We start from the raw sequence: 24,635 nt of genomic DNA, 5'->3' as shown, positions 1-24,635 counted from the left end.
TTTTCGTTCTTATGTTTCTATTAAGAAGAGATTACTAAGAAACAGTATAGTCCATTCACAAAACAGTACAGGCTTCACAAACCAGGGCAAGTTTTCATTTTCTGAGCCAAGCTACTGAATTAAAAGGATACTTACTGAAATATGTTTATGTACATATCCACATCCCTCATATCTGCTTGCAACCAATCTTTTTTAAATCCAAGGACAAGTGTGTTTGGCTTCATACGCCCAAGACCAGCAGCCTAAAATACAGGAAAAATACAACATTAAAGATATACTGTTCAGCAAAATATTTTTTAAAGGATCAAAACCTCCAAATGGACAGGCTATAAACATTTTTAGACTGTGCATCCTTATTAGCAAAGATTCTTGAGCATCTAATACATGCATGTTTTTAAATTATGTATACTACATTACATGTACTATGTAGGACTAAACATAAAAATTGAAGATAAACACTTTAAAAATTCTAAATGAACATTTTTATACTCGTATGATTTACTAACATTTTCATAATTTTAGTAAGAAGATAATAGAATATATCTAATCTTTCATAAAATCATAATGATACAGTGGTATTCTTCAGTATGTATTGTGATAGCTATTAAAACCGAGAAGCAAAAGAGCAAATGGAAGACAAGCATTATTGGTTGCAGTTCGAATTACATCAACATTAAATTTGACTTAATTCTACCAACGATGTGCAAATTTCTCCTGAAAAGTGGTTAATTTCCTTCCTCAGTTTTCCATTTTTTTGTGCAACTTCATTATGAATTGGAATTCAATATGCTTAACATATCCCCAAATCCAATGAATCTCTTCTAAGACAATAAAGCACACTCATTTTTGAACCCCATTCTCTATTTACGAAGCCCTCTCAATGCCCCAAAGACAAATTCTATAACCACCAAAGCAGTAATTACCCATTTCTTGTCTCCCTCCAGGTCCTGGTGACATTTAATATACTTCTGCTACTTGAATTTGCTTAACCTCGATGTTTCATGTAAGTATAATCATACAGTGTTCGTCCCTTGTGACTGGATTATTTTATTTAGCATCATGTCTTTCAGGTTTATAGGCATTACAGCATGTATCAGAACTACATTCCTTTCTGTGGCTGAATGGTATTCCACTGTTTGTAAATACCACATTTTGTTTATTCATTTATCTGTTGATGGGAAACCTGCACTGTTTCTACCTTTTGGCTCCTGTGAGAAACGCTAAGAACACTGGCATACAAAAATAAGAACCTCTGTGATGCCCTGCACCAATTTCTTTGTGTATATGTCGAGTAGAATTGCTGGTCATATGTGGATTCCACATTTTGCTTTCTGAGGAACCACTGAACTGTTTCCCAGAGCATATTATGTTCCCATCAGCAATGCACAGGGCTCAATTTCTACACATCCTTAGCAACTCTTTTTATTTATTTATTTATTTATTTATTTATTTATGTATGTATGTATGTATGTATGTATGTATGTATTTATTTATTTATTTAGGGCGGGGTTGTTTTAAATTATACATATCCTAGGAGTGAAAGAGTATCTCAATGTGATTTTGATATGCATTTTCCTAATGATTAATGATATTGAGCATCTTTTCATGTGCTTATTAGCTATCTTAAGATCCTCCTTGGAGAAACGTTTACTCTCTTGCCAATTTTGAACTGGGTTGTCTGTCTTTTTCTCCGTTTTAGGAGTTCTATATATTCTGGATATTAAACTTGATCAGATGCATGATTTACAAATATTTTCTTCCATTCTGTAAGTTGTCTTTTCACTTTCTTGATGATGTCCTTCGATGCACAAAAGTTTTTAATTTTGATGATGTCCAGTTTATCTACTTTTTTCCTTTATTGTTCATGCTTTTGGTGTCATATCTAAGACTCCACTGCCATATCTAAGGTCATGAAAGTTTACCTTTATGTTTTCTTCCAAGACTTTTATGGTTTTAGCTCCTACATTGCTGATATATTTGGAGTCAATTTTTGTGCATGATGTGAGGTTACTTTTTTTTATTTTTTAAGGAAGCTCTACTCCCAATGTGTGGGCTCAAACTCATGACCCAGAGATCAAAAGCAACATGTTGTACTGACTGAGCCACGCACCCCCACAGACTAGTTTTTAAACATGACATACATAAATCATATTTTGCAGATTAAATTAATTCAAATATTTATTAATGGCTGACCATGGGCTACACACTGTCCTAAGGACTTGGGATAATTAGAAATATTCCTAAGCATATAAAGCTTAAATTCATTCTCAAAACATTCTCACTATGCACAAGTTTCTTTCAAAAAATAAGATTTTTTACCACTCAATATTGAAAACAACTCTTTGCCTTGAAGGGACAGTTAAAAAATATTCATTATTGTTTTTTTACAATTATTAGGTATCAAGATGGCCACTAATCACAAAGTTTTTTTATTTTTTTGTAAAAGAAAAGCAAGAAACATCTTTAAGTTTTAGAGCTTTTTAAAGAGCTATAAGCCACAAGAATACCAGTAACTTCATGATGGTACATCACAAACTTCTGTCACCATCTTATAATTAAAAAGTTTTATAAATTGTATAAAATTAACAATAACATCCTGCTGCACTTCGTGCTGTTTTAACTTCATTATTTCAATAACTTTGCCTTGAATGACTGAGCAAAGAAATTTCAAATGTACCACTCATCCCTAAATCCTTTGTAAATTCTAATCAAAGTGGCTATTCAGTCAGAAGTAATGTTTTCAGTTTCCATAAAACATCATGTGTTTTAAAGAATAATTTATTACTGAAAATATATCTTCTCTGGAACAGATTTCTCTAATGGTTCATAAGAAAAATCAGTTTTTCATGAAATTCCATGATTGAAACCAATTAGGCAAAATGCAATCCTTTGAAGCTTATCTCTAGTTTCTTTCTTTTCATTTGGGGGGGGGGGGTGTGTTCCAAATTACTTTATTTGAAGGAATAGTACAAATGAAAGAAGTAGATGTTTTGGTACAACTTATAGAAAAGGTAAAGGTAACCCCAACATGCATGCACTGCCTCAGTGATCAGGGAAGTCACCCTTATGGCTATGGGAAGACAGCCTTAAGACTTAGCTCTCACTATCACCGTTTCCCAAGGTATGCTTGTCAAAGAGATCTCTGCCATGCCAGATTCGGGAGCCCCCATCTTGCGCAGGTTGGTTACAGTGGTCACCCAATTCTTTGATGGATTTCACCTGCTCGTTCAGGTAATGAGTCTCAATGAAGTCACACAAGTGGGGGTCATTTTTATTAGTGGCCAGTTTGTGCAGTTCCAGTAGTGACTGATTCACACTCTTTTCCAAGTGTAATGCACACTCCATTGCATTCAGCCTGTTCTCCCAATCGTCACGGTCTGGTGACTTCCTTTCCTGAAGGAAGATTCTACCACCTCCCACCTGCAGCTTCATCAGTTTCTCAGCATGTTCCCTCTCTTCAGGGGATTAGTGAAGAAAATATTTGGCAAAGTTCTTCAAAGCATCATCGTGACAAAGTAGTAAGACATGGGCAAGTAGACATAGGACACGCAGAGCTCCAGGTTGATCTGGCGGTTGATGGCGGCCTCTGAGTCCTCCTGGTGGTAGTTTCTGGTGCACCTGTGAGGGGGACGCGGTCGTCATGGCTGCAGCTGAGGAGAGGCAGTGGCAGCGGCCTTGAAGTGGTCCGAGAGCGTTGCAGAGACAGCAGAGGGCTGGCTCTGAGCGGCGGGCACGGGTAGGGGCAAGGAGCGCTGGGTTCCGTCCAAGCACTGTTGCAGCAGGAAACCTTGGCGACTCTCAGCGGAGACTGTCATCTCTAGTTTCAAATATTATTGTGTTATTTGTTTCTCTGAAACGTTAGCAATATTTTCTGTGCATCTTTCACCAGAATTTGCTGATGAGTAATGTGTTTTGTTATATTTTTTCTGAGCATTAACATAAGTGTTTTTACTGCAACAGAAAGAACCACTTACTTCCACAATGGTACAAAGCTTTCATTTTTGCCTTTCAGTGTTAAGTAAAAACATTTCCAAATATTATGGTTATCTATTTAAGTGCAGTTATGGGCTGCTGTGTGATATATTATTTTCAAAATCAATGAAAAATGGCCACCTGGGTGGATCAGTCATTGAGTGTCTGCCTTCAGCTCAGGGTGTGATCCTGGGGTCCTGGGATGGAATCTTGCATCAAGCTCCCCCGCAGGGAACTTTACTTCTCCATCTGCCCCTGTCTCTGCCTCTCTCTGTCTCTTGTAAATAAATAAAATCTTAAAAAAAAAAAAAAAGTATCTATGAAAAAAAAAAAAAAAAAACTTCTAGTATTTTGGCTCCATGTCCTGGATGGTTACAATGTTCAGCTAATAGTTATGGCTAAAATTAGTCATTATCTCATGATTCAGTATCTATTTAGGACTTGGCTATCTGATCTGGACATAATTTATATTTCAAATATTCTTATTGTCAATGTTAAATTATTTTGATCTACTTATTTTTGAATAGTTTAAAGGAAATTACTGTTTACCTCAAAATGTAGCTGATGAGGGGGAAAACTGCCAGAAACTCTCAGCATATATTACAGAGTATAACTTGAGGCTATTTTGTTCCAGAAAAAGGTAGAGTCATATTTATAATGAGACTCTGAGTGAGATCCACTTGATTTATAGGCCATCATAATGTAATTTATAATCTGATAATCTGAAATTTTAGTAAGAACAGTGAGTTTTTGCTCTTTGAGATGAAGGTTTAAAATTGGGCAATTAAGTGGCTCTTGCCATTAATAAAAAAAAAAGTAGGGATCCCTGGGTGGCGCAGCGGTTTGGCGCCTGCCTTTGGCCCAGGGCGCGATCCTGGAGACCCAGGATCGAATCCCACGTCGGGCTCCCGGTGCATGGAGCCTGCTTCTCCCTCTGCCTGTGTCTCTGCCTCATTCTCTCTCTCTCTCTCTGTGACTATCACAAATAAATAAAAATTAAAAAAAAAAATAAAGAAAAGAAAAAACCAAATATATAAACAAGTCAGCATTGCTAATATGTCACTGCCAAAGGGCTCCTTAAGCAAGCTACTGGTAATACTGCCTCTTTTTAAAATAGTGAATCTCAAATTTTATCGTGGAAGTTGGATATTTAAATGCTAATTTAATGATAAATGCTTATCATTGGTAACTAGATAAAAGAGGGAGAGAGAAAGTCAGAGAATAAGGTACGGTAAAACCTAAGAGAACCATCTAAAAACAGCATCTCTTGAACTATAAGTCACTAGAGAAATCAACATACAAAAAACTATTTTGACAAAGATTATAAACCTCTAATAGACATACAGGCATTTGCCACTTTATGTAACAAGTTTCCAGAAGGTACAAAGGAAAGAGAAATACTTCCAGTGGCAATTTACACTAAGATGTCAGTGATTGATTCTATTTGTAAGTTTATTTTACACAGACAGCTGTCTGCAATATAGCAATTGCAATCTAGCAATCTAGTAATCTATGCCCCACACTGCTGAAATTGTCAGGACCCACTGGAGTGAGCATATTAGGTAGAGGAGGAGGGTGGTGAGGATAATGGACCCTAACTCTCAACAATATCGTTTTTATAACAGAAATCCTTAATGGCAGAGGTCCTCAAAATATAGCTGCTAGATCACACCAGGAGCAGCAGCACCTTTAAAGTTTCAGAACTGCAAATCCCTCAAACTGACTCCAGACCTACTCAATCATTCCAAAGGTGGAACCCAGTGTGGTCTGTTTTAACAAGTTCACCAGATGATTCTGATGCACGCTGAAGTTTAGGAACCGCTGCTCTAAGGAAGTATTTTCCTTCATTTCCTATATAATATTCATTAAATACATAGTAAAGAAATATTATAGAAATGCTCCTATAAATTGTACTAAAGCAAATATTATTTACCCATTAGAAATAACATTATGACCAGAAGTAGAATTTTACTTGAAATAATAAGAATTTTGCATAGAAAAGTGAATAATCATGTAACCACTATCTAAAGAAAATAGACATTTCAAAAACCCTATGTTTCCTTCTCATGTTCTCTTTGTATTTGTACATATTCCATTATTTAGGCATACATATATATACAATTTATATATATTTAAAATTTTATGGCATCTCCATATTGTCCTTATCATTTTAGCTTGCTACTTTTCCTTAATACTTTGTTTTTGAGGTTTATCCTTGTTGCTATGTAGAATTTCCTTTTATCACACAGAATTCCACTGCATGATTATACTATGATCTTTAAAACTTTAATGGATGGTTATTAAAGTTACTTCCCGTTCTTTGTCACTACTACAAGTAATGCTGCTCTGCAGTTTCATATAACTTTCTCTACACGTGTAAAAGTTTCTTTAAGGTACATACATAAGAATGGGATGTCCTAGAACACCCACACTTTCAAATTTGCAGGACACTGCCAGGTTGCTGGACCAAAGTGGTTGTCCCATTTAGGTTATTACAGCAGTGCAAAGATTTCCAAGCACTCTTACTGTTCTTTATACTTGAAAGTGGCAGACCAAACTCTGGTCAGTCTAATGAGTATGAAATAAATGTGTATTGTGGTTTTGATTTTTACTTTTGCCCTTTATGCTTCCTCTTCTTTTCCTATATTTTTGCTCCTTTCTTTCCTCTTACTGATTTCTTTACATACTCTGAGCTGTATTCTTTCGCTAGTAACATGTTGTCTCTTTCTGGTCTACGGTGTCTTTTGTTTTCGTGTTTTTTTCAGAAGCACAACATTCTAAATTTTAACTAAAGAATAATCTCTTCTTCTTAGTTCAACTTTCTTGGGTCTCATTTTAAAAAATCCTTCCCTGGCCAAAGTCATAAAATTATTCTGTATTTTCTTTTTTATACTTTAAAATTTTGCCTTTCATGTTTGAGTCCTGAATCCATCTGGAAGTAGTTTTTGTGTAGTCTTTGTAAGGATCTATTATATATTTTTTTCACACAGATAATTAATTGGCCCATACCATCCTCTTAATGCTACCTCTATCATATATTAAATTTCCTATATGAGTGGCTCTATTTCTCCTCTCTGTTTTATTCCATTAACCTAATTACCACTACTTCAATACCACTATGTCTTAATTATAGTAGTTTATGATAAGGGCTTCTATCTGCCCAAAAAAGCCTACTTCCACCCCTTACTATTTCTGAGGATCACCTAAGATATTCCTACCCTTGTGCTTGTCGAGTTTGAAAAACGTGAAACATGAAAACAGAATGGGCACAGATGATAGCACTCTGAGCCTCCCACTTCTGCTTCAACAAAACAGGTCCACAATTAGCACAGTGACTGGGATTCTAGTTAAGCTTTCTTTTGAAGAAAGGAGTTCCTATAAAAATAAGATGTCAAACACTATTTCAACCCATTTATTTCTTCCCACAGCCTTTAGGGCTGATTGAGAAAATTTTGGAGAAGTTGAGTAACTTGCTCAGCAAAACTTCATAATGAGGAAGTGGCAGGGCTAGCATTTAAGTTCAAGATTAATTCCAAATCCCATGTGACTATTGTGTCATACACAAAACTGAAAGTGAAGTCTTAGTAAATAAATAGAAATACAGAAAGGAACTAGAATTTTTCAAGAATCAAATAAGGCCTGCCATTACTTACCACTTACAAAAAACCTCAGTGAGGTATAACAGAAAATGAAGGGGAAATATCTTAGTGAAATAGGTTAATTTCCAGATAGGTTCTCACCTGTTAGCCAACAGCACATCATTTTCTCTTTAGTTGCTTAAGCTCTCAAATTACATGTTAGTGGTAATAAATATATCTTAAAAGATATGTCATTTCTATTAATATGAAGAATGACACCTAGAATGGCTTACACAAAACTCAAATTTTGTTACATGAAAGGTCTAACATATTTACCTGCATCAAATACTGTGCACCTTCTCTCAAATCATCTGCATGTACTGGAGCATAAAAAGCCTTCATCTTGTTTTTGATAAGCCACCGTTGATATTTGGCTTGATCAATAGACATCTCTTTCATGGCTTGTCTTCGAGGGCCCTTTTGGATAAAAATATGAATATTGCCTTTGACTAAAAGATAATGTACTCCCCATTTATGGAAATCACCCTGTTGTACGAGCTTCAACAAGGTGCTTCAACCTTGGGGACGAGAGAGAAGTATGACATTTCATTTTCAGGTCAATGAGTTCTTTCCAGTGTTAAAGATTACGACAAGATACGGTTGATGGAACCGTTAAGGCCCAGGGGGCAGCAGTAAAAAGAGCAAGAAATACACAATGAAGTATCCATAGGAAATTTTCAATATACCAAGTAAATGATATCAATTAGAAATTACTGAAAATGGAGATCACGTGGAGAAAGAGCGAGCCTTCTGTTTTTCTACAAAAGGTTCCCAGCTTATTTTTCATTTGTCCCCAATGTCTGAGTTATTAATTCTCAGGAGCCTGAAAATACCACTTTAAATGCAAGTTTGCTGTAAAATATAAATGCATTTTTTTCTTCATACTTCTGCTAAATGGTAAAGAACAGAATTAAGGAAATGAGATTTTTTCAACTTGCAATTCTATTTTGATCCTTGCAAGCAACACATCATATGTGTTATATGCAAATGTATAAAGCAAAAACCTAAAAGTAGGTTTAAAACTACACTTTAATTGTTCATGAAAAAGTAAAGGAAAACTACAATTTGTTTTTCCTGGTAGGAAAATTGTCTCACTTGTAATTTCTTGTGGTCAAAACTCCAACTTGAACTGATCAACTTGGAGACAAACTGAAAAACTCCACGGGTCCTAATGGGTGGCCTGAGGCCAGTGTCTCCATCTTCTCCACCAGACATGGCTTTGCCTTTGCTACTTCCAAGCAGAAGAGCAACTCTAGCAGGAGCTGAGACATAGGGCATCCAACACACACTTCTAACAAGATGAACAAAACAGTTTGGGACAAAAACTGATCTGACAAATACTCCCAATTTCTCAGGTAGAACAGGTGACCCATCATCTAGCAATTCTTTTCAATAGCCAGGATGGCTAAAAACAGAAAACTGCTTTTGTTTGAAAAATTTACCACTATTTTTTATAATGTTAGTACTCATGGTTAAAACATAAGTGAACAGGTAATTAGCAGTGTTTGAACTTGGAACTTCAGTATTCACTCTGCTCTTCTCATATATAGGGTACTAGATATTTACCATGATTTATCTACCTCCTCCAAACTCTTTTTTCTTCTTGTAGTAAAAGTTTCCAGTGTGCTCAGAACATTATGAAAAATATTAGTAAGAAAATACACATACTGTATTTCATTTAGACTCTTTAGTTATCAAGAAGCTTTTCTTGGACAAACCACTTTATAAGAGAAAAATAGTTTGGTAAAATCTCATATAAATAAGAAAAACAAAATTCTAAATTATAAAATCTTTTCTAAAATGAGGTTTTGAGACAGTTTAGAGGCAAAAATAGTTTGAAGAAAATAACTAACTTCAAAAAAACCCCCAAACTCAACAGATTTATCTTGTCAAATTGTTTTAGACCAGAAAAGCACAAATTACAAATTATATACACAGAGCAAAAAAAATGTTTTAATATAAAAAACAATACAAAACACTTACCATATGTACATGACTACAGATCATCAAACCAACATTTTTTGTGAAATCATGAACAAGATGAAGTAAAGCTGGGCGTGAGTTTGGAGCACCTGTCATAACAAGACACTGTGGCCTAATTTAAGATTAAAAAATAAAACAAAATTAGAGAAATTTAGATTTTTGAAACATGGACATGTTTTTAAGTTGCTTCTCTTCAGAATATATTACTATACTAGAATCTCCTTTATGCAACTGTCCTCAACACAAAGGTCACGGCATTCTCAAAAGAAAAGGAATTTTAACCAGGGTTTCTCTGTACATGAGAAATTCGGAAACAAAAACTTGAGGCAGGTATCATGCCAATTGTCCTTCTAAAATTATAAGTAATATGATATATCAAGATTCTGGTAGGTATTACAGGAAGAAATGACCATGCTAGATAAAATATATGTAACAACTTTTCATCTTCTAAAAGTAATAAAAATCCCAGGTCTTTCACGGAGCTCACAAAACTTCCTAAGAGCATGGTCTTCCCTTCATGTACAAAACAGATCACCTTCCTTGTTAGCTTGATTGCATCAGAGTGATTGTTACTTCATAATATCAGCCCTCTCTAATCTAGCCTAATTTTAATGACAATTGTCATATCAGTAAATCACCTACTGTTGATTTGAAGGTTTCTATTTGAAGTAAAAGTTTTAATTCTAATTATAGTGAAAATCAAAATTAAATTCAATGGCCCCTGTAGACACAAGACAGTGGCATGACTTCCACATATTCTTAACTCTTGGTTTTAGCTGACTAGAAATGGAAATCAATGTTGTTTTATGAAAAAATACTCGAGTATCCATTTTATAAGTTTAAATATTAGAAAAAATTCTTTAAAACAACATAATTATAACAAACTTTAACAAAAAGTAAATAAACGAAAATTTCTGACTTAAACACTTAAGTGTTTAAACTACCTAACTACCCTACTTAAACGTTAGGGTAGTTCCTAACCTCACAAAATAAGCATGAAAACTTGAATAAAGACTATAAAGAACAGAACAAAATAAAAACTAACCTATTCAGAATTTTGGAAAGCTATCTGAAAAACCAATCCTGTCTCGAAGAATGGCTTTGGGGGAATCAAACATGATACCATCCTCTGTGACCCAGACTGCCTGGTCTCCCCAGTCTGAGCTGTAGCAGGTTAATTAGCTTCCCACCTAGAAGTTACCAAAGTCCTAGTCTTTTTAGTAGCTTACAGTTGATCCTTTGAGTGACTTACAGTCCACTTCCTCTAAAAAGGAAGCCAGCTACCCTTTACACTTTGTTTCCCTTTCCTGTAAGCTATTCCCTTTCCTGCGGCGATGGCTTTCTAACACAAAAACAACTCCTAGGGCAGCCCGGGTGGCTCAGCAGTTTAGCTCCGCCTTCAGCCCAAGGCCTGATCCTGGAGACCCGAGATCGAGTCCCACATCGGGATCCCTGCATGGAGCCTGCTTCTCCCTCTGCCTGTGTCTCTCTCTTTCTCTCTCTTTTTCATGAACAAATAAATAAAATCTTAAAAAAACAAAAAAAAGCAACTCCTAAGAAATGGCAAACTGACAAGATACAAGGAACGTGGGACCTGAATGACCAAGTGCAGCAATCTGCCACAAACCATCCGTCTCTTGACTATCTTGACTATCATGTAACAGTGATGTCTGTCTTGTATAGCCACTGTATATTTCAGCTTTTTTAATGGTAGTTTAACCAATGCTCTAACATAACCCAGCACTATAGTTAAATAACTAGTTGTATCATGTCAAAAAAGTATAATATAAAATATATTAGAGATGACAATGAGTGTAACAATGACAGAGTGTAAACATCTGCCTTCATTTAAACTCCTTCCTCAAAAAACTCCATTGTTTAATAGGATTTTTAAGGCATAAAACAGACAAAAATATGAACAGGAGAAAACACAGTAGGTATGGAAATACTGAAAGCTAAAAAGCAGATAGAAGAACAAGAAAGGATATGACAAATCAGGAAGAGGCAAAATCCTAAAGCCTGTAAAAAAAGTTGTGAAGCTACCTGAGTTTGGACCTAAAAAAAAATCACCAAGATGCATACATTAGACATCATAGGAGCCTCTGGAAGTGGCAGGGACAATGTACTAAAGAAGTCAAAGTAAGAAACACTGGTTTAAACTCTGCCAAATCATTTCCATAACTATGGTGAACAAGTATCTCTGTCCTTCCCCAATTCTGCTAAAGAGGGCTTATTTGCTAAAGAGAGCCTCAAAACCACAATGAGATGTATCACATTATAATATTCAGAATGGCTAGTACCACAAAGACAAAAAAAAATGCCAGTGAGGATGTGGAGAAAAGGGAACCCTCATGCACCAGTGTCTGGGATGTAAAGTGGTGCAGCCACTAACGAGAGAAGTACCATAGGATCCCAGTAATTCCACTGTTGGGTATTTACTTGAAGAAAATGAAAACGCTAACTGGGAAAGATATGTGCACCCATATGTTTATTGCAGTGTTGTTTAGAAGAGCCAAGATATACTCAAGTGTCCAGTGATAGATAAATGAATGAAGAATATGTGGTACATTTAGCCACACACACACACACAAAAAAGAAATCTTGCCATTTACAACATGAATGAACCTAGAGAGCATTATACTAAGGAAGACATGCCAAACAAAGACAAATACCATATGATTTCACTTACATGGGGAGTCTAAAAAACAAAAGAGAAAACGAACACCAACAAAGGGAGAATAAAACTCACAAATATCGAGAACAGACTAGTACAACAACAAAGACAGAAACAGACTCATAAATACAAACTGATGGTCACCAAAGGGAAGGGTATTGGGGAGATGTGCAAAATGAGCAAAAAGGATTAAGAGGTACAAACTTCCAGTAATAAATCTTTGGGATAAAAAGTACAGTACTGGGTAGAGATACTACTGTAATACACTTATCTTGGTGAGCATTTTGTCATGTAAATAATTGTTAAATCACTATGTAGTATACCTTAAACTAATTTAGATTTTTAAAAATGTTTTAATTTATTAAATATTTAAAGTAAGCTCTACAGCCAACACGGGGCTTCAACTCATGACCCTGAGATCATGCTCTACCCACTGAGCCAGGCATGTGACTATAAAACTAATTTAGTATTATATGTCAATTATACTTCAATTAAAAACATTTTTTTTAATTAAAAAAAAAAAAAAGGCCTTTGGTTTGTGAGACACCAGCAACACCTAAGGATAGAAGTAGCTACTTTAATCAGGGGAAGAATGAAGAAAACATTTACACACTGAATCCTGAGACAGCCTGACCTTGTTTCCCACGTGCCTCCTAGAACTCTGAGAGCCAGGACTTTTATCAACAAGCAGAATATTAACATATTCTTTTCTGGGCAATCTAATTACATCAAAAAAAAGAAGTCTTCAAGATGACTTTAATTTCTCAAAGAACCAGTAAAACCACATGAATCTACATTAAGGGCTTCACTGACAAGCCCCACCTCCCAATGCAGTTTCCCTGTCCACGGACCGTGATTACTTCAGACAAGGCTAAATTTAAGAATCCAAATGAAAGAAACAGGAAACGGACGCTTGAAAGAAAAAGAAACTATGAAGTGAATAAAACAACATCTTTTGCTAAGTTTGGTGAAGAGTGAGATGGTGATATACATGAAGTTAATTTAAAAAAAAGAAAAAAAGAAAAAAATTGGCTCCAGAGAAAACAAGAAAGCTGTACAGGAAAGAAAAAGCAATCATAATTTACTACACAGCTCAGCTCTGAATCATTTTAAAAAGTCCTAAAAATACAAATACCAAATGCAACCTAATCAAAATAATGACATAAAAGTATACTGTGAGGATGGAATAAAGGGAAGGGTGCATGTGTATGTCACATGGGGATGAAGGACATCAACAGACAAGGCCTAAAATGAAAAATCGAAAATATAGCAAAATCAACTATGATGTTTGGGAATATTAAGTAACTAAATGAATCAGCTAAGAGTTGAAAATGGTTGCCTGTGGTATCACAAACAGGGACAGAAGGTGGGCAACTAGAGGTTTGACAAACCCAAGTTTTTCCTCTCTCAACTATGTTTATGTGTAATTCTCACAGAATTAAAAAGCCATTTTGGAATAAAATATATCTTTTTAAAGTTCCCATTACTATAACAAAGCAAAGCAAAAGGCTTTTATTGATGGCAAATTAACTCTGACTCTTGGTCATACTCTCAGTTCTGGGACACAACTTTTTACACAAAGGACTGATTTCTAGTTTCTGCCATACTTGGCATCAACTATTCAAAATGTGCTGAAATTAAAGCTTTTCACCCAAAACTCTCATTCCTTTTTGTTTTCCCAATTTCTTTCTACCCCAAAGCTGAAGATCTGTGGTCTTTGGGAATTTTTCATTCTAGAAAAAAAGGGAGCTGAGGGGGAGGTGCGGGATCCAAAAAAGTAACAGAAGAATACATAACGAATTTCTTACTGGGAGAAAATTGGTATAGCAACTCTTCTCTGTCACTTATTCACTCCTTAGGATTTTTTAAAACAACATCTCTCCTTTTGGTTTACTGACAGACATGGGATATATTTCTTTATTATGCAGAAGCCAATGAGAGGTGATTACTTATGACTACAGAAAGTCACCTGCTTAGAGCCATGCTTAACTGAACAGTATGAGGAAGACTGCTTAATGATCAATTTAAAAAAAAATGACAAGCCTACATTAAGCTAAGTATAAATAATAATCTAAAATTTCTAAGAACATATATAGGAAAATAATAACATTTCTTCATGATTGTATCATTCCTCCATGATACAAGGATATATCAATAGTGCCTTAATAACTGAATTTCATCAACTATGTTGATGTTAAATGTTAATTTAAGGAATATATTAAGGAATAGTTTTTAAATGGATTAATAAACTAATATAAAATATAAAGCCATTTACTGAGGAAAAAAGTATAAGTACTCTTTTAAGACACCGACTCTTTAACACTAAAACTGGTTTCTAGTCAGTCACTAGTGGGGAAAAAAAGCAACTCACATGAAAATATTTAGTGCCTTTTAAAATTATAAAATAAGGTATGTCAAAACTCCTTAAGCAGTTAACTCTTAGTAGTTATATAGTACTAAGAGAATTTTGATGGCAACAAGGGGAAGAAACTGTTCATTTTATGAGAGCTGACATTTAAAAGCCTTCAAATGAGAGACTAACACTTTCACTTTCATAACATTTTTCTAAGTTAGATCATTCACCTCTTTGTCAATTTCTGATAACTAACAAATCTCATCCCTGTTTTTGAATAAATGGCCCAAAGTCCAACCAAAACAAACAAACAAAAGCAATATTCTATGCTTTCAGGAAACTTCTCATGAAATAACACCATATGAAAATGTTACTGAATGGTAAGTAAAGAACTGACGGCCACCTAGGAAAAATGTTCCTATATTACCTTACTGCTTACCTAAAGTTTTTCACATGGTCTTCCACTCCTGAAAGACGAATCGAATGCTGCAGTGCATTTAGATAAGTCAAAGCTTGTGTAGAGGATCCCCAGTTAACATCTGTGAGAAGAGAGTATTTATGCAGCAAGACATCAAAAATTTTGCTGTACTTTTGATTTGTTGATTAGCCAATAATCAATTTGATGTACAGAGAAGTAAACAGTGCTTTCATATTTTAAAAAATCAATTCTAAAATAAACCAATGTACTCAGAACTTTCAATAGTTCAAGTCCATAGCACGACGCTATGATAATGCTAATTTGAAATGTAATTGCTTTTAAAATAAAATTTTGAAAAAACTAAGGTGATAGGGCTGCAGACCTGACATGCATGCAACTTAAAAGTATTTCACAAATAATTTTAAAATTATTGTTTATATAGCCAGTGGCCTAATGGAAAAGAGGCAAATTCCTGACTGAAAGATTTCAAAAATCTGAAAGAAAACTCTGAAAGTACCATTTATAGCACTTAACTGTTTAAGTTATCTGGACAGGCAAATTTCAATCTGTATTGAATAAACAGCCTGGACATCAAATATGATTTTTAGACATTTGTTATTTTAGAGAAATAATTGTTTCTAAGATGGTTAAAACATTACCCTCTTTGTCCATTTAATTTCTAAGGCCAGCACTCTTATCCAAAACCTCATTATGTCATATCTGGATTACAAAATGCTTCCTCAGTTTCAGATGACTACACTGCAACCACTCTAGTAATTTCTTTCTGAACTATTCTCTTGGGGCCCAACTTGTCAAATCTTTCTCACTGGTTCTTCCCTCAGAGTTAGAGGTCACAATACTACAATGGACCCAATCCCAAAATAACCCAGTATCATGGTCTTATGTGGAGATACTCCCAACAGTTACTAGTGTGACACCTTCTGGGTAGTCTATTTTCCAGTTAAAATACCTTTGTCAAATCTTTCCTGCTATATAGTGAGCTAGTAAGATGTTGTCTTTCTAATATACTGTAAATTCCATAGTACTTACTATACAGCAGGTTCTAATACTACAGTAGTAATACATAGGCTTGTTTATAAGGCTAACTGCTACTACAGAAGCTATTCAACTAAGTCTAATCCTTTCAAAGAAAAATTTAAAATATATTGTGGGCCAGCAACATGTTAATAATACAAATTTGTCATTTTTCTCTAAGTAGGATTACTTTAATTTATGGATAAGTAGGAATTCCAGAGAATAAAGCCCTGTGATAATTATTTCACTAAAACTACATGCATTTGGAAATGAAGTATTTTAGGTTTTACAAAGCATCTTTCAAGTACACAAAAAATGATGCTTAGATATGAAAAGTAACAAGGAACTTCTAGATGTTTTCTAGCTTGAAATTATAAATGTAAAAAACTACTGACCTGGTTTTTTGTAGGTAACATAAATATACAGCCCAAGGACTATCACATATGTTAGCAATGCAGCCCACCAGTTAATAACGAACATCACTATGCAACAAAGAATTGCTCCAAGAAGTGATATCCACATGTTGTAGTATTTGAATGCAGGACGCCACCCTAACAATCACAAATAAAAGAGATACATCAAGTCACTCATATAGCTTGTCTGCTTTAGAGAATAGTACATATGTATGCACAAGATAACTTTCTTTATGGTTGCCTTAAACATTAAGTATAAGGCTAATGTATAATAGTAAAGTCACAGAGCATTACTGAGCATAATTTAGTTTCACCATTTTTGAAGGCCATGAAGAGAGCCCATCTATTTACTTCTATTTTATTCTTTGTTCCTAGTTTCTGTATTCAATAAACTCTTCAGTGCAGCGTTGGTGGTATAGTGGTGAGCATAGCTGCCTTTCAATAAACTCTTCATCAAAAAAAGCTTAAGTCAACCTATCTTTATGAATGGCGAAAACTACAAAAGATTGAAAGAAGGTTTCAAATCCAGTCCTTCATAGTGTAGTTTTATGTTCTGGATCTTAGCATGAGACATATCTATATTCTAATGAATATACAAAAAATTTCAAACAAAATGTTCTTGAAAATTGTTAAAAGTTCAACTACTTACTAGAAAAATTTACAGTTGAGTATAGAAACTTTATTAAGCTCACTCAAAACAATGCTGAAGACCATGTTTTAAAATGTTAATTCCATAGCAAAAAAACATTTTTATTTATTTTGTTAAAAGATTTTTATTTATTTATTCATAAGAGACCCAGAGAGAGAGGGAGACACATAGGCAGAGGGAGAAGCAGGCTCCCCATATGGAATCTGATGTGGGACTCGATCCCAGGACCCCAGGATCACAACCTGAGCCAAAGGCAGATGCTCAACCACTAAGCCACCCAGGTGCCTCCCTCCCAAAAAATATTTTTAAATTATAATTTAATATATTTTATATTTCTAAATTTAATTTCACACAAAGTTATGAGAAAGAATCCAGAGAAATTCTGGGGACCTTCTACCTAATTTCCCTCAATGATAACATCTTGCAAAATGATACTACAATATCAAAAACAGGATACTGATATTAATACAGCCAAGATAAAGAAGAGTCCAATACAATCATCTCTTGTGCTGCCCTTTTATAGCCACATATATACTTCTAAAATTTATTCTTAAAGTTCTGAGACACTTTTAGGTCCTTAGAAGGAAAAGTACTTTTTGTTCCTTCAATTCTTTCCCTGATGTCCAACTGCTATTTTGGCTGGTTTATAATAAAAAGCCCTCAATAAAGGAACATGGGGTACTTTTTCAGTTGTTAGAGACCCTTTATAATAGAACTCTACAGAACTTACTGTATTGAAAATTTTCTTCTGGGCAGGTTAGCTATACCACAATAATGTTCTCAGAACTTAAACAGAAAGCAGCTAAATAAACAATAAAAACAGGGAAAGAAGAGCACAATAATTCTTCTACAGTGTTAGTCAGAATTTGAGATCAATGCTATCTTAAATGCTCAAAGACAAGAAATAGTACATTACTGGGAAACTTCCTGATAAAGAGATCTTTGAAGACTCACTTTAATTTGACTCAACTGAAAAGGCTGACTGAGTATTAATGGGCTAACCACTCATAATACCATCTTTTAAAATGTGTTAGAGGGAGGGAGGGGCAGGATGGCGGAAGAGTAGGGTCCCCAAATCACCTGTCCCCACCAAATTACCTAGATAACCTTCAAATCATCCTGAAAATCTACGAATTCGGCTTGAGATTTAAAGAGAGAACAGCTGGAATGCTACAGTGAGAAGAGTTCGCGCTTCTATCAAGGTAGGAAGACGGGGGAAAAAAGAAATAAAGAAATAAAAGGCATCCAAGGGGGAGGGGCCCCGCGAGGAGCCGGGCTGAGGGTCCCCAAGACAGGAGAGCCCCATCCCAGAGAGGCACGAGCTTCACCAATCTTCCCGGGCGGAAAGGCACTGGCAGGGAGTTAGGGCAGGACCCCAGGAGGGCGGGGGTGCCCTCAGGCTCCCTGGGACACTAACAGAGCAACTGCGCCCTGGGGAGAGTACGCCGAGCTCCCTAAGGGCTGCAGCACGCCCTGTTGGACCCGGGAGCAGCTCGGAGGGGCTCGGGCGGCGGCTTCGCGGAGGGGGCTGCCCGGCTGGGAGCGTGAATCCAACAGCGCGACCGGGAGCACAGGGCGCCGGGACACAGCCCAGGATCCGGCCTCCCCCTGGGACAGGCAGAGGCCGGGAGGGCCCAGGACAGCAGGAACGCTCCTGCCCCGACCCGGAGCCTCCAGGCCCTGCAGAGGGAGAGCTCTGGAGTTACTGCGGGAGCTGAATCCAGGGCTCCGGAGCTGGTCGCCGCCACTGGGGTTGTTCCTCCTGGGGCCTCACGGGGTAAACAAACCCCACTGAGCCCTGCACCAGGCAGGGGGCAGAGCAGCTCCCCCAAGTGCTAACACCTGAAAATCAGCACAGCAGGCCCCTCCCCCAGAAGACCAGCTAGACGGACAAGTTCCAGGGGAAGTCAAGGGACTTAAAGTATACAGAATCAGAAGATACTCCCCGTGTTTTTTTTTTCTTTTTGATTTCGGATTGCTTCCCCCACCCTTTTTTTTTCACCTTTCTTTTTCTTTCTCTTTTTCTTCTCTTTTTTCCTTTTTTTCTTCCTTTTTTCTTTCTTCTTTTTCTCTTTTCTTTCCTTCTCTCTTTCTCCTTTTCCCAATACAACTTGTTTTTGGGCACTCTGCACTGAGCAAAATGACTAGAAGGAAAACCTCACCTCAAAAGAAGAATCAGAAACAGTCCTCTCTCCCACAGAGTTACAAAATCTGGATTACAATTCAATGTCAGAAAGCCAATTCAGAAGCACTATTATACAGCTACTGGTGGCTCTAGAAAAAAGCATTAAGGACTCAAGAGACTTCATGACTGCAGAATTTAGAGCTAATCAGGCAGAAATTAAAAATCAATTGAATGAGATGCAATCTAAACTAGAAGTCCTAACGACGAGGGTTAACGAGGTGGAAGAACGAGTGAGTGACATAGAAGACAAGTTGTTGGCAAAGAGGGAAACTGAGGAAAAAAGAGACAAACAATTAAAAGACCATGAGGATAGATTAAGGGAAATAAACGACAGCCTGAGAAAGAAAAACCTACGTTTAATTGGGGTTCCCGAGGGCGCCGAAAGGGACAGAGGGCCAGAATATGTAATTGAACAAATCATAGCTGAAAACTTTCCTAATCTGGGAAGGGAAACAGGCATTCAGATCCAGGAAATAGAGAGATCCCCCCCTAAAATCAATAAAAACCGTTCAACACCTCGACATCTAATAGTGAAGCTTGCAAATTCCAAAGATAAAGAGAAGATCCTTAAAGCAGCCAGAGACAAGAAATCCCTGACTTTTTTGGGGAGGAGTATTAGGGTAACAGCAGACCTCTCCACAGAGACCTGGCAGGCCAGAAAGGGCTGGCAGGATATATTCAGGGTCCTAAATGAGAAGAACATGCAACCAAGAATACTTTATCCAGCAAGGCTCTCATTCAAAATGGAAGGAGAGATAAAGAGCTTCGAAGACAGGCAGGAACTGAAAGAATATGTGACCTCCAAACCAGCTCTGCAAGAAATTTTAAGAGGGACTCTTAAAATTCCCCTTTAAGAAGAAGTTCAGTGGAACAACCCACAAAAACAAGGACTGAAGAGATATCATGATGACACTAAACTCATATCCTTTCTATAGTAATTCTGAACATGAACGGGCTTAATGACCCCATCAAAAGGGGCAGGGTTTCAGATTGGATAAAAAAAGCAGGACCCATCTATTTGCTGTCTACAAGAGACTCATTTACCATTCAAATGGTCCTCAAAAGATGGCAGGGGTAGCCATCCTTATATCAGATAAACTAAAATTTACCCCGAAGACTGTAGTGAGAGATGAAGAGGGACACTATCTCATACTTAAAGGATCTATTCAACAAGAGGACTTAACAATCCTCAATATATATGCCCCGAATGTGGGAGCTGCCAAATATTTAAACCAATTAATAGCCAAAGTGAAGAAATACTTAGATAATAATACACTTATACTTGGTGACTTCAATCTAGCTCTTTCTACCCTCAATAGGTCTTCTAAGCACAACATCTCCAAAGAAACGAGAGCTTTAAATGATACACTGCACCAGATGGATTTCACAGATATCTACAGAACTTTACATCCAAACTCAACTGAATACACATTCTTCTCAAGTGCACATGGAACTTTCTCCAGAATAGACCACATACTGGGTCACAAATTAGGTCTGAACCGATACCAAAAGATTGGGATCATCCCCTGCATATTCTCAGACCATAATGCCTTGAAATTAGAACTAAATCACAACAAGAAGTTTGGAAGGACCTCAAACACGTGGAGGTTAAGGACCATCCTGCTAAAAGATGAAAGGGTCAACCAGGAAATTAAGGAAGAATTAAAAAGATTCATGGAAACTAATGAGAATGAAGACACAAACGTTCAAAATCTTTGGGATGCAGCAAAAGCAGTCCTAAGGGGAAAATACATCGCAATACAAGCATCCATTCAAAAACTGGAAAGAACTCAAATATAAAAGCTAACCTTACACATAAAGGAGCTAGAGAAAAAACAGCAAATAAATCCTACACCCAGCAGAAGAAGAGAGTTAATAAAGATTCGAGCAGAACTCAACGAAATCGAGACCAGAAGAACTGTGGAACAGATCAACAGAACCAGGAGTTGGTTCTTTGAAAGAATTAATAAGATAGATAAAGCATTAGCCAGCCTTATTAAAAAGGAGAGAGAGAAGACTCAAATTAATAAAATCATGAATGAGAAAGGAGAGATCACTACCAACACCAAGGAAATACAAACGATTTTAAAAACACATTATGAACAGCTATATGCCAATAAATTACGCAATCTAGAAAAAATGGACGCATTCCTGGAAAGCCACAAACTACCAAAACTGGAACAGGAAGAAATAGAAAACCTGAACAGGCCAATAATCAGGGAGGAAATTGAAGCAGTCATCAAAAACCTCCAAAGACACAAAAGTCCAGGGCCAGATGGCTTCCCAGGGGAATTCTATGAAACGTTTAAAGAAGAAACCATACCTATTCTACTAAAGCTGTTTGGAAAGATAGAAAGAGATGGAGAACTTCCAAATATGTTCTATGAGGCCAGCATCACCTTAATTCCAAAACCAGACAAAGACCCCACCAAAAAGGAGAATTACAGACCAATATCCCTGATGAACATGGATGCAAAAATTCTCAACAAAATACTAGCCAATAGGATCCAACAATACATTAAGAAAATTATTCACCATGACCAAGTAGGATTTATCCCCGGGGCACAAGGCTGGTTCAACACTCATAAAACAATCAATGTGATTCATCATATCAGCAAGAGAAAAACCAAGAACCATATGATCCTCTCATTAGATGCAGAGAAAGCATTTGACAAAATACAGCATCCATTCCCGATCAAAACTCTTCAGAGTGTAGGGATAGAGGGAACATTCCTCAACATCTTAAAAGCCATCTACAAAAAGCCCACAGCAAATATCATTCTCAATGGGGAAGCACTGGGAGCCCTTCCCCTAAGATCAGGAACAAGACAGGGATGTCCACTCCACCACTGCTATTCAACATAGTACTGGAAGTCCTAGCCTCAGCAATCAGACAACAAAAAGACATTAAAGGCATTCAAATTGGCAAAGAAGAAGTCAAACTCTCCCTCTTCGCCGATGACATGGTACTCTACATAGAAAACCCAAAAGCCTCCACCCCAAGATTGCTAGAACTCATACAGCAATTTGGTAGCGTGGCAGGATACAAAATCAATGCCCAGAAATCAGTGGCATTTCTATACACTAACAATGAGACTGAAGAAAGAGAAATTAAGGAGTCAATCCCATTTACAATTGCACCCAAAAGCATAAGATACCTAGGAATAAACCTAACCAAAGAGGTAAAGGATCTATACCCTAAAAACTATTGAACACTTCTGAAAGAAATTGAGGAAGACACAAAGAGATGGAAAAATATTCCATGCTCATGGATTGGCAGAATTAATATTGTGAAAATGTCAATGTTATCCAGGGCAATTTACACGTTTAATGCAATCCCTATCAAAATACCATGGACTTTCTCCAGAGAGTTAGAACAAATTATTTTAAGATTTGTGTGGAATCAGAAAAGACCCCGAATAGCCAGGGGAATTTTAAAAAAGAAAACCATATCTGGGGGCATCACAATGCCAGATTTCAGGTTGTACTACAAAGCTGTGGTCATCAAGACAGTGTGGTACTGGCACAAAAACAGACACATAAATCAATGGAACAGAATAGAGAACCCAGAAGTGGACCGTCAACTTTATGGTCAACTAGTATTCGATAAAGGAGGAAAGACTATCCATTGGAAGAAAGACAGTCTCTTCAATAAATGGTGCTGAGAAAATTGGACATCCACATGCAGAAGAATGAAACTAGACCACTCTCTTTCACCATACACAAAGATAAACTCAAAATGGATGAAAGATCTTAATGTGAGACAAGATTCCATCAAAATCCTAGAGGAGAACACAGGCAACACCCTTTTTGAACTCAGCCACAGTAACTTCTTGCAAGATACATCCACGAAGGCAAAAGAAACAAAAGCAAAAATGAACTATTGGGACTTCATCAAGATAAGAAGCTTCTGCACAGCAAAGGATACAGTCAACAAAACTAAAAGACAACCTACAGAATGGGAGAAGATATTTGCAAATGACCTATCAGATAAAGGGCTAGTTTCCAAGATCTATAAAGAACTTCCTAAACTCAACACCAAAGAAACAAACAATCCAACCATGAAATGGGCAAAAGACATGAAGAGAAATCTCACAGAGGAAGACACAGACATGGCCAACATGCACATGAGAAAATGCTCTGCATCACTTGCCATCAGGGAAATACAAATCAAAACCACAATGAGATACCACCTCACACCAGTGAGAATGGGGCAAATTAACAAGGCAGGAAACCACAAATGTTGGAGAGGATGCGGAGAAAAGGGAACCCTCTTATACTGTTGGTGGGAATGTGAACTGGTGCAGCCACTCTGGAAAACTGTGTGCAGGTTCCTCAAAGAGTTAAAAATAGACCTGCCCTACAACCCAGCAATTGCACTATTGGGGATTTACCCCAAAGATACAGATGCAATGAAACGCCAGGACACCTGCACCCCGATGTTTATAGCAGCAATGGCCACAATAGCCAAACTGTGGAAGGATCCTCGGTGTCTATTGAAAGATGAATGGATAAAGAAGATGTGGTTTATGTATACAATGGAATATTACTCAGCCGTTAGAAATGACAAATACCACCATTTGCTTCAACATGGATGGAACTGGAGGGTATTATGCTGAGTGAAGTAAGTCAATCGGAGAAGGACAAACAGTGTATGTTCTCATTCATTTGGGGAATATAAATAATAGTGAAAGAGAATATAAGGGAAGGGAGAAGAAATGTGTGGGAAATATCAGAAAGGAAGACAGAACATAAAGACTCCTAACTCTGGGAAAAGAACTAGGGGTGGTGGAAGGGGAGGAGGGCGGGGGGTGGGGGTCAATGGGTGACGGGCACTGAGGGGGGCACTTGACGGGATGAGCACTGGGTGTTATTCTGTATGTTGGTAAATTGAACACCAATAAAAAATAAATTTATAATAAAAAGAAAAAATAAAATGTGTTAGAAGTCTTATTTTCTCTAAAATCAAAGACATTAGTTAATTTAGAAGATTTTTAAAAAATATAAAATCACCTGGAGATTTTGCAAGTGATGCATGGAATACCGAAAAATTGATCAATGCATATGACGCAAGGAAGAAGTTAGAGATAATTGGAGCAATAACATTCAGTTCAGCTGAAAAAGAAACATAAGGTATATTTATCAACAGAGTATTTTTTGACTTTTTAAAAAATGAAATTATCTTAAACCTTTAGAATACAGCCTAAAGAATACCCTCATATCCACCATTCAGACTTAATGAATACTTAGAGTTTGTCATATATATTTCATGCTTTACTTTTCAGAAATCAAACCTTAAGTTTACAGCTGAAATC

General features: G+C 36.6%; 1 protein-coding gene, 1 long non-coding RNA gene and 1 pseudogene across 4 annotated transcripts in view; 1 reads left to right on the top strand and 2 right to left on the bottom strand.

Moving 5' to 3' along the window:
• The window catches only part of SLC12A2 (solute carrier family 12 member 2), a 112,748-nt gene that overhangs the window by 20,858 nt on the left and 67,255 nt on the right, over positions 1–24,635 (bottom strand). For both annotated transcript variants that reach the window (XM_038552056.1, XM_038552057.1), the window contains exons 13-18: positions 24,334–24,435; positions 16,469–16,624; positions 15,060–15,159; positions 9,594–9,705; positions 7,887–8,027; positions 136–242 (exon numbers count right to left, since the gene is read on the bottom strand). In XM_038552056.1, the coding sequence (XP_038407984.1) occupies positions 136–242; positions 7,887–8,027; positions 9,594–9,705; positions 15,060–15,159; positions 16,469–16,624; positions 24,334–24,435 (718 nt within the window). The remainder of the gene's footprint in view (positions 1–135; positions 243–7,886; positions 8,028–9,593; positions 9,706–15,059; positions 15,160–16,468; positions 16,625–24,333; positions 24,436–24,635) is intronic.
• Positions 1–24,635, top strand: part of LOC119873881 — an 86,457-nt gene that overhangs the window by 12,976 nt on the left and 48,846 nt on the right. Inside the window, exons 2-3 of one of the 2 annotated variants that reach the window (XR_005366640.1) lie at positions 945–1,003; positions 14,957–15,000. This is a non-coding gene — a long non-coding RNA (uncharacterized LOC119873881). The remainder of the gene's footprint in view (positions 1–944; positions 1,004–14,956; positions 15,001–24,635) is intronic. The other variant, XR_005366639.1, reaches the window with a different exon arrangement.
• LOC111098013 lies at positions 1,814–4,831 on the bottom strand (annotated as a pseudogene).

This window comes from Canis lupus, chromosome 11 (genome assembly GCF_011100685.1).
Source record: "Canis lupus familiaris isolate Mischka breed German Shepherd chromosome 11, alternate assembly UU_Cfam_GSD_1.0, whole genome shotgun sequence".
Lineage (NCBI taxonomy): Eukaryota > Metazoa > Chordata > Mammalia > Carnivora > Canidae > Canis > Canis lupus.
This window is presented reverse-complemented; position numbering and strand designations above follow the sequence as displayed.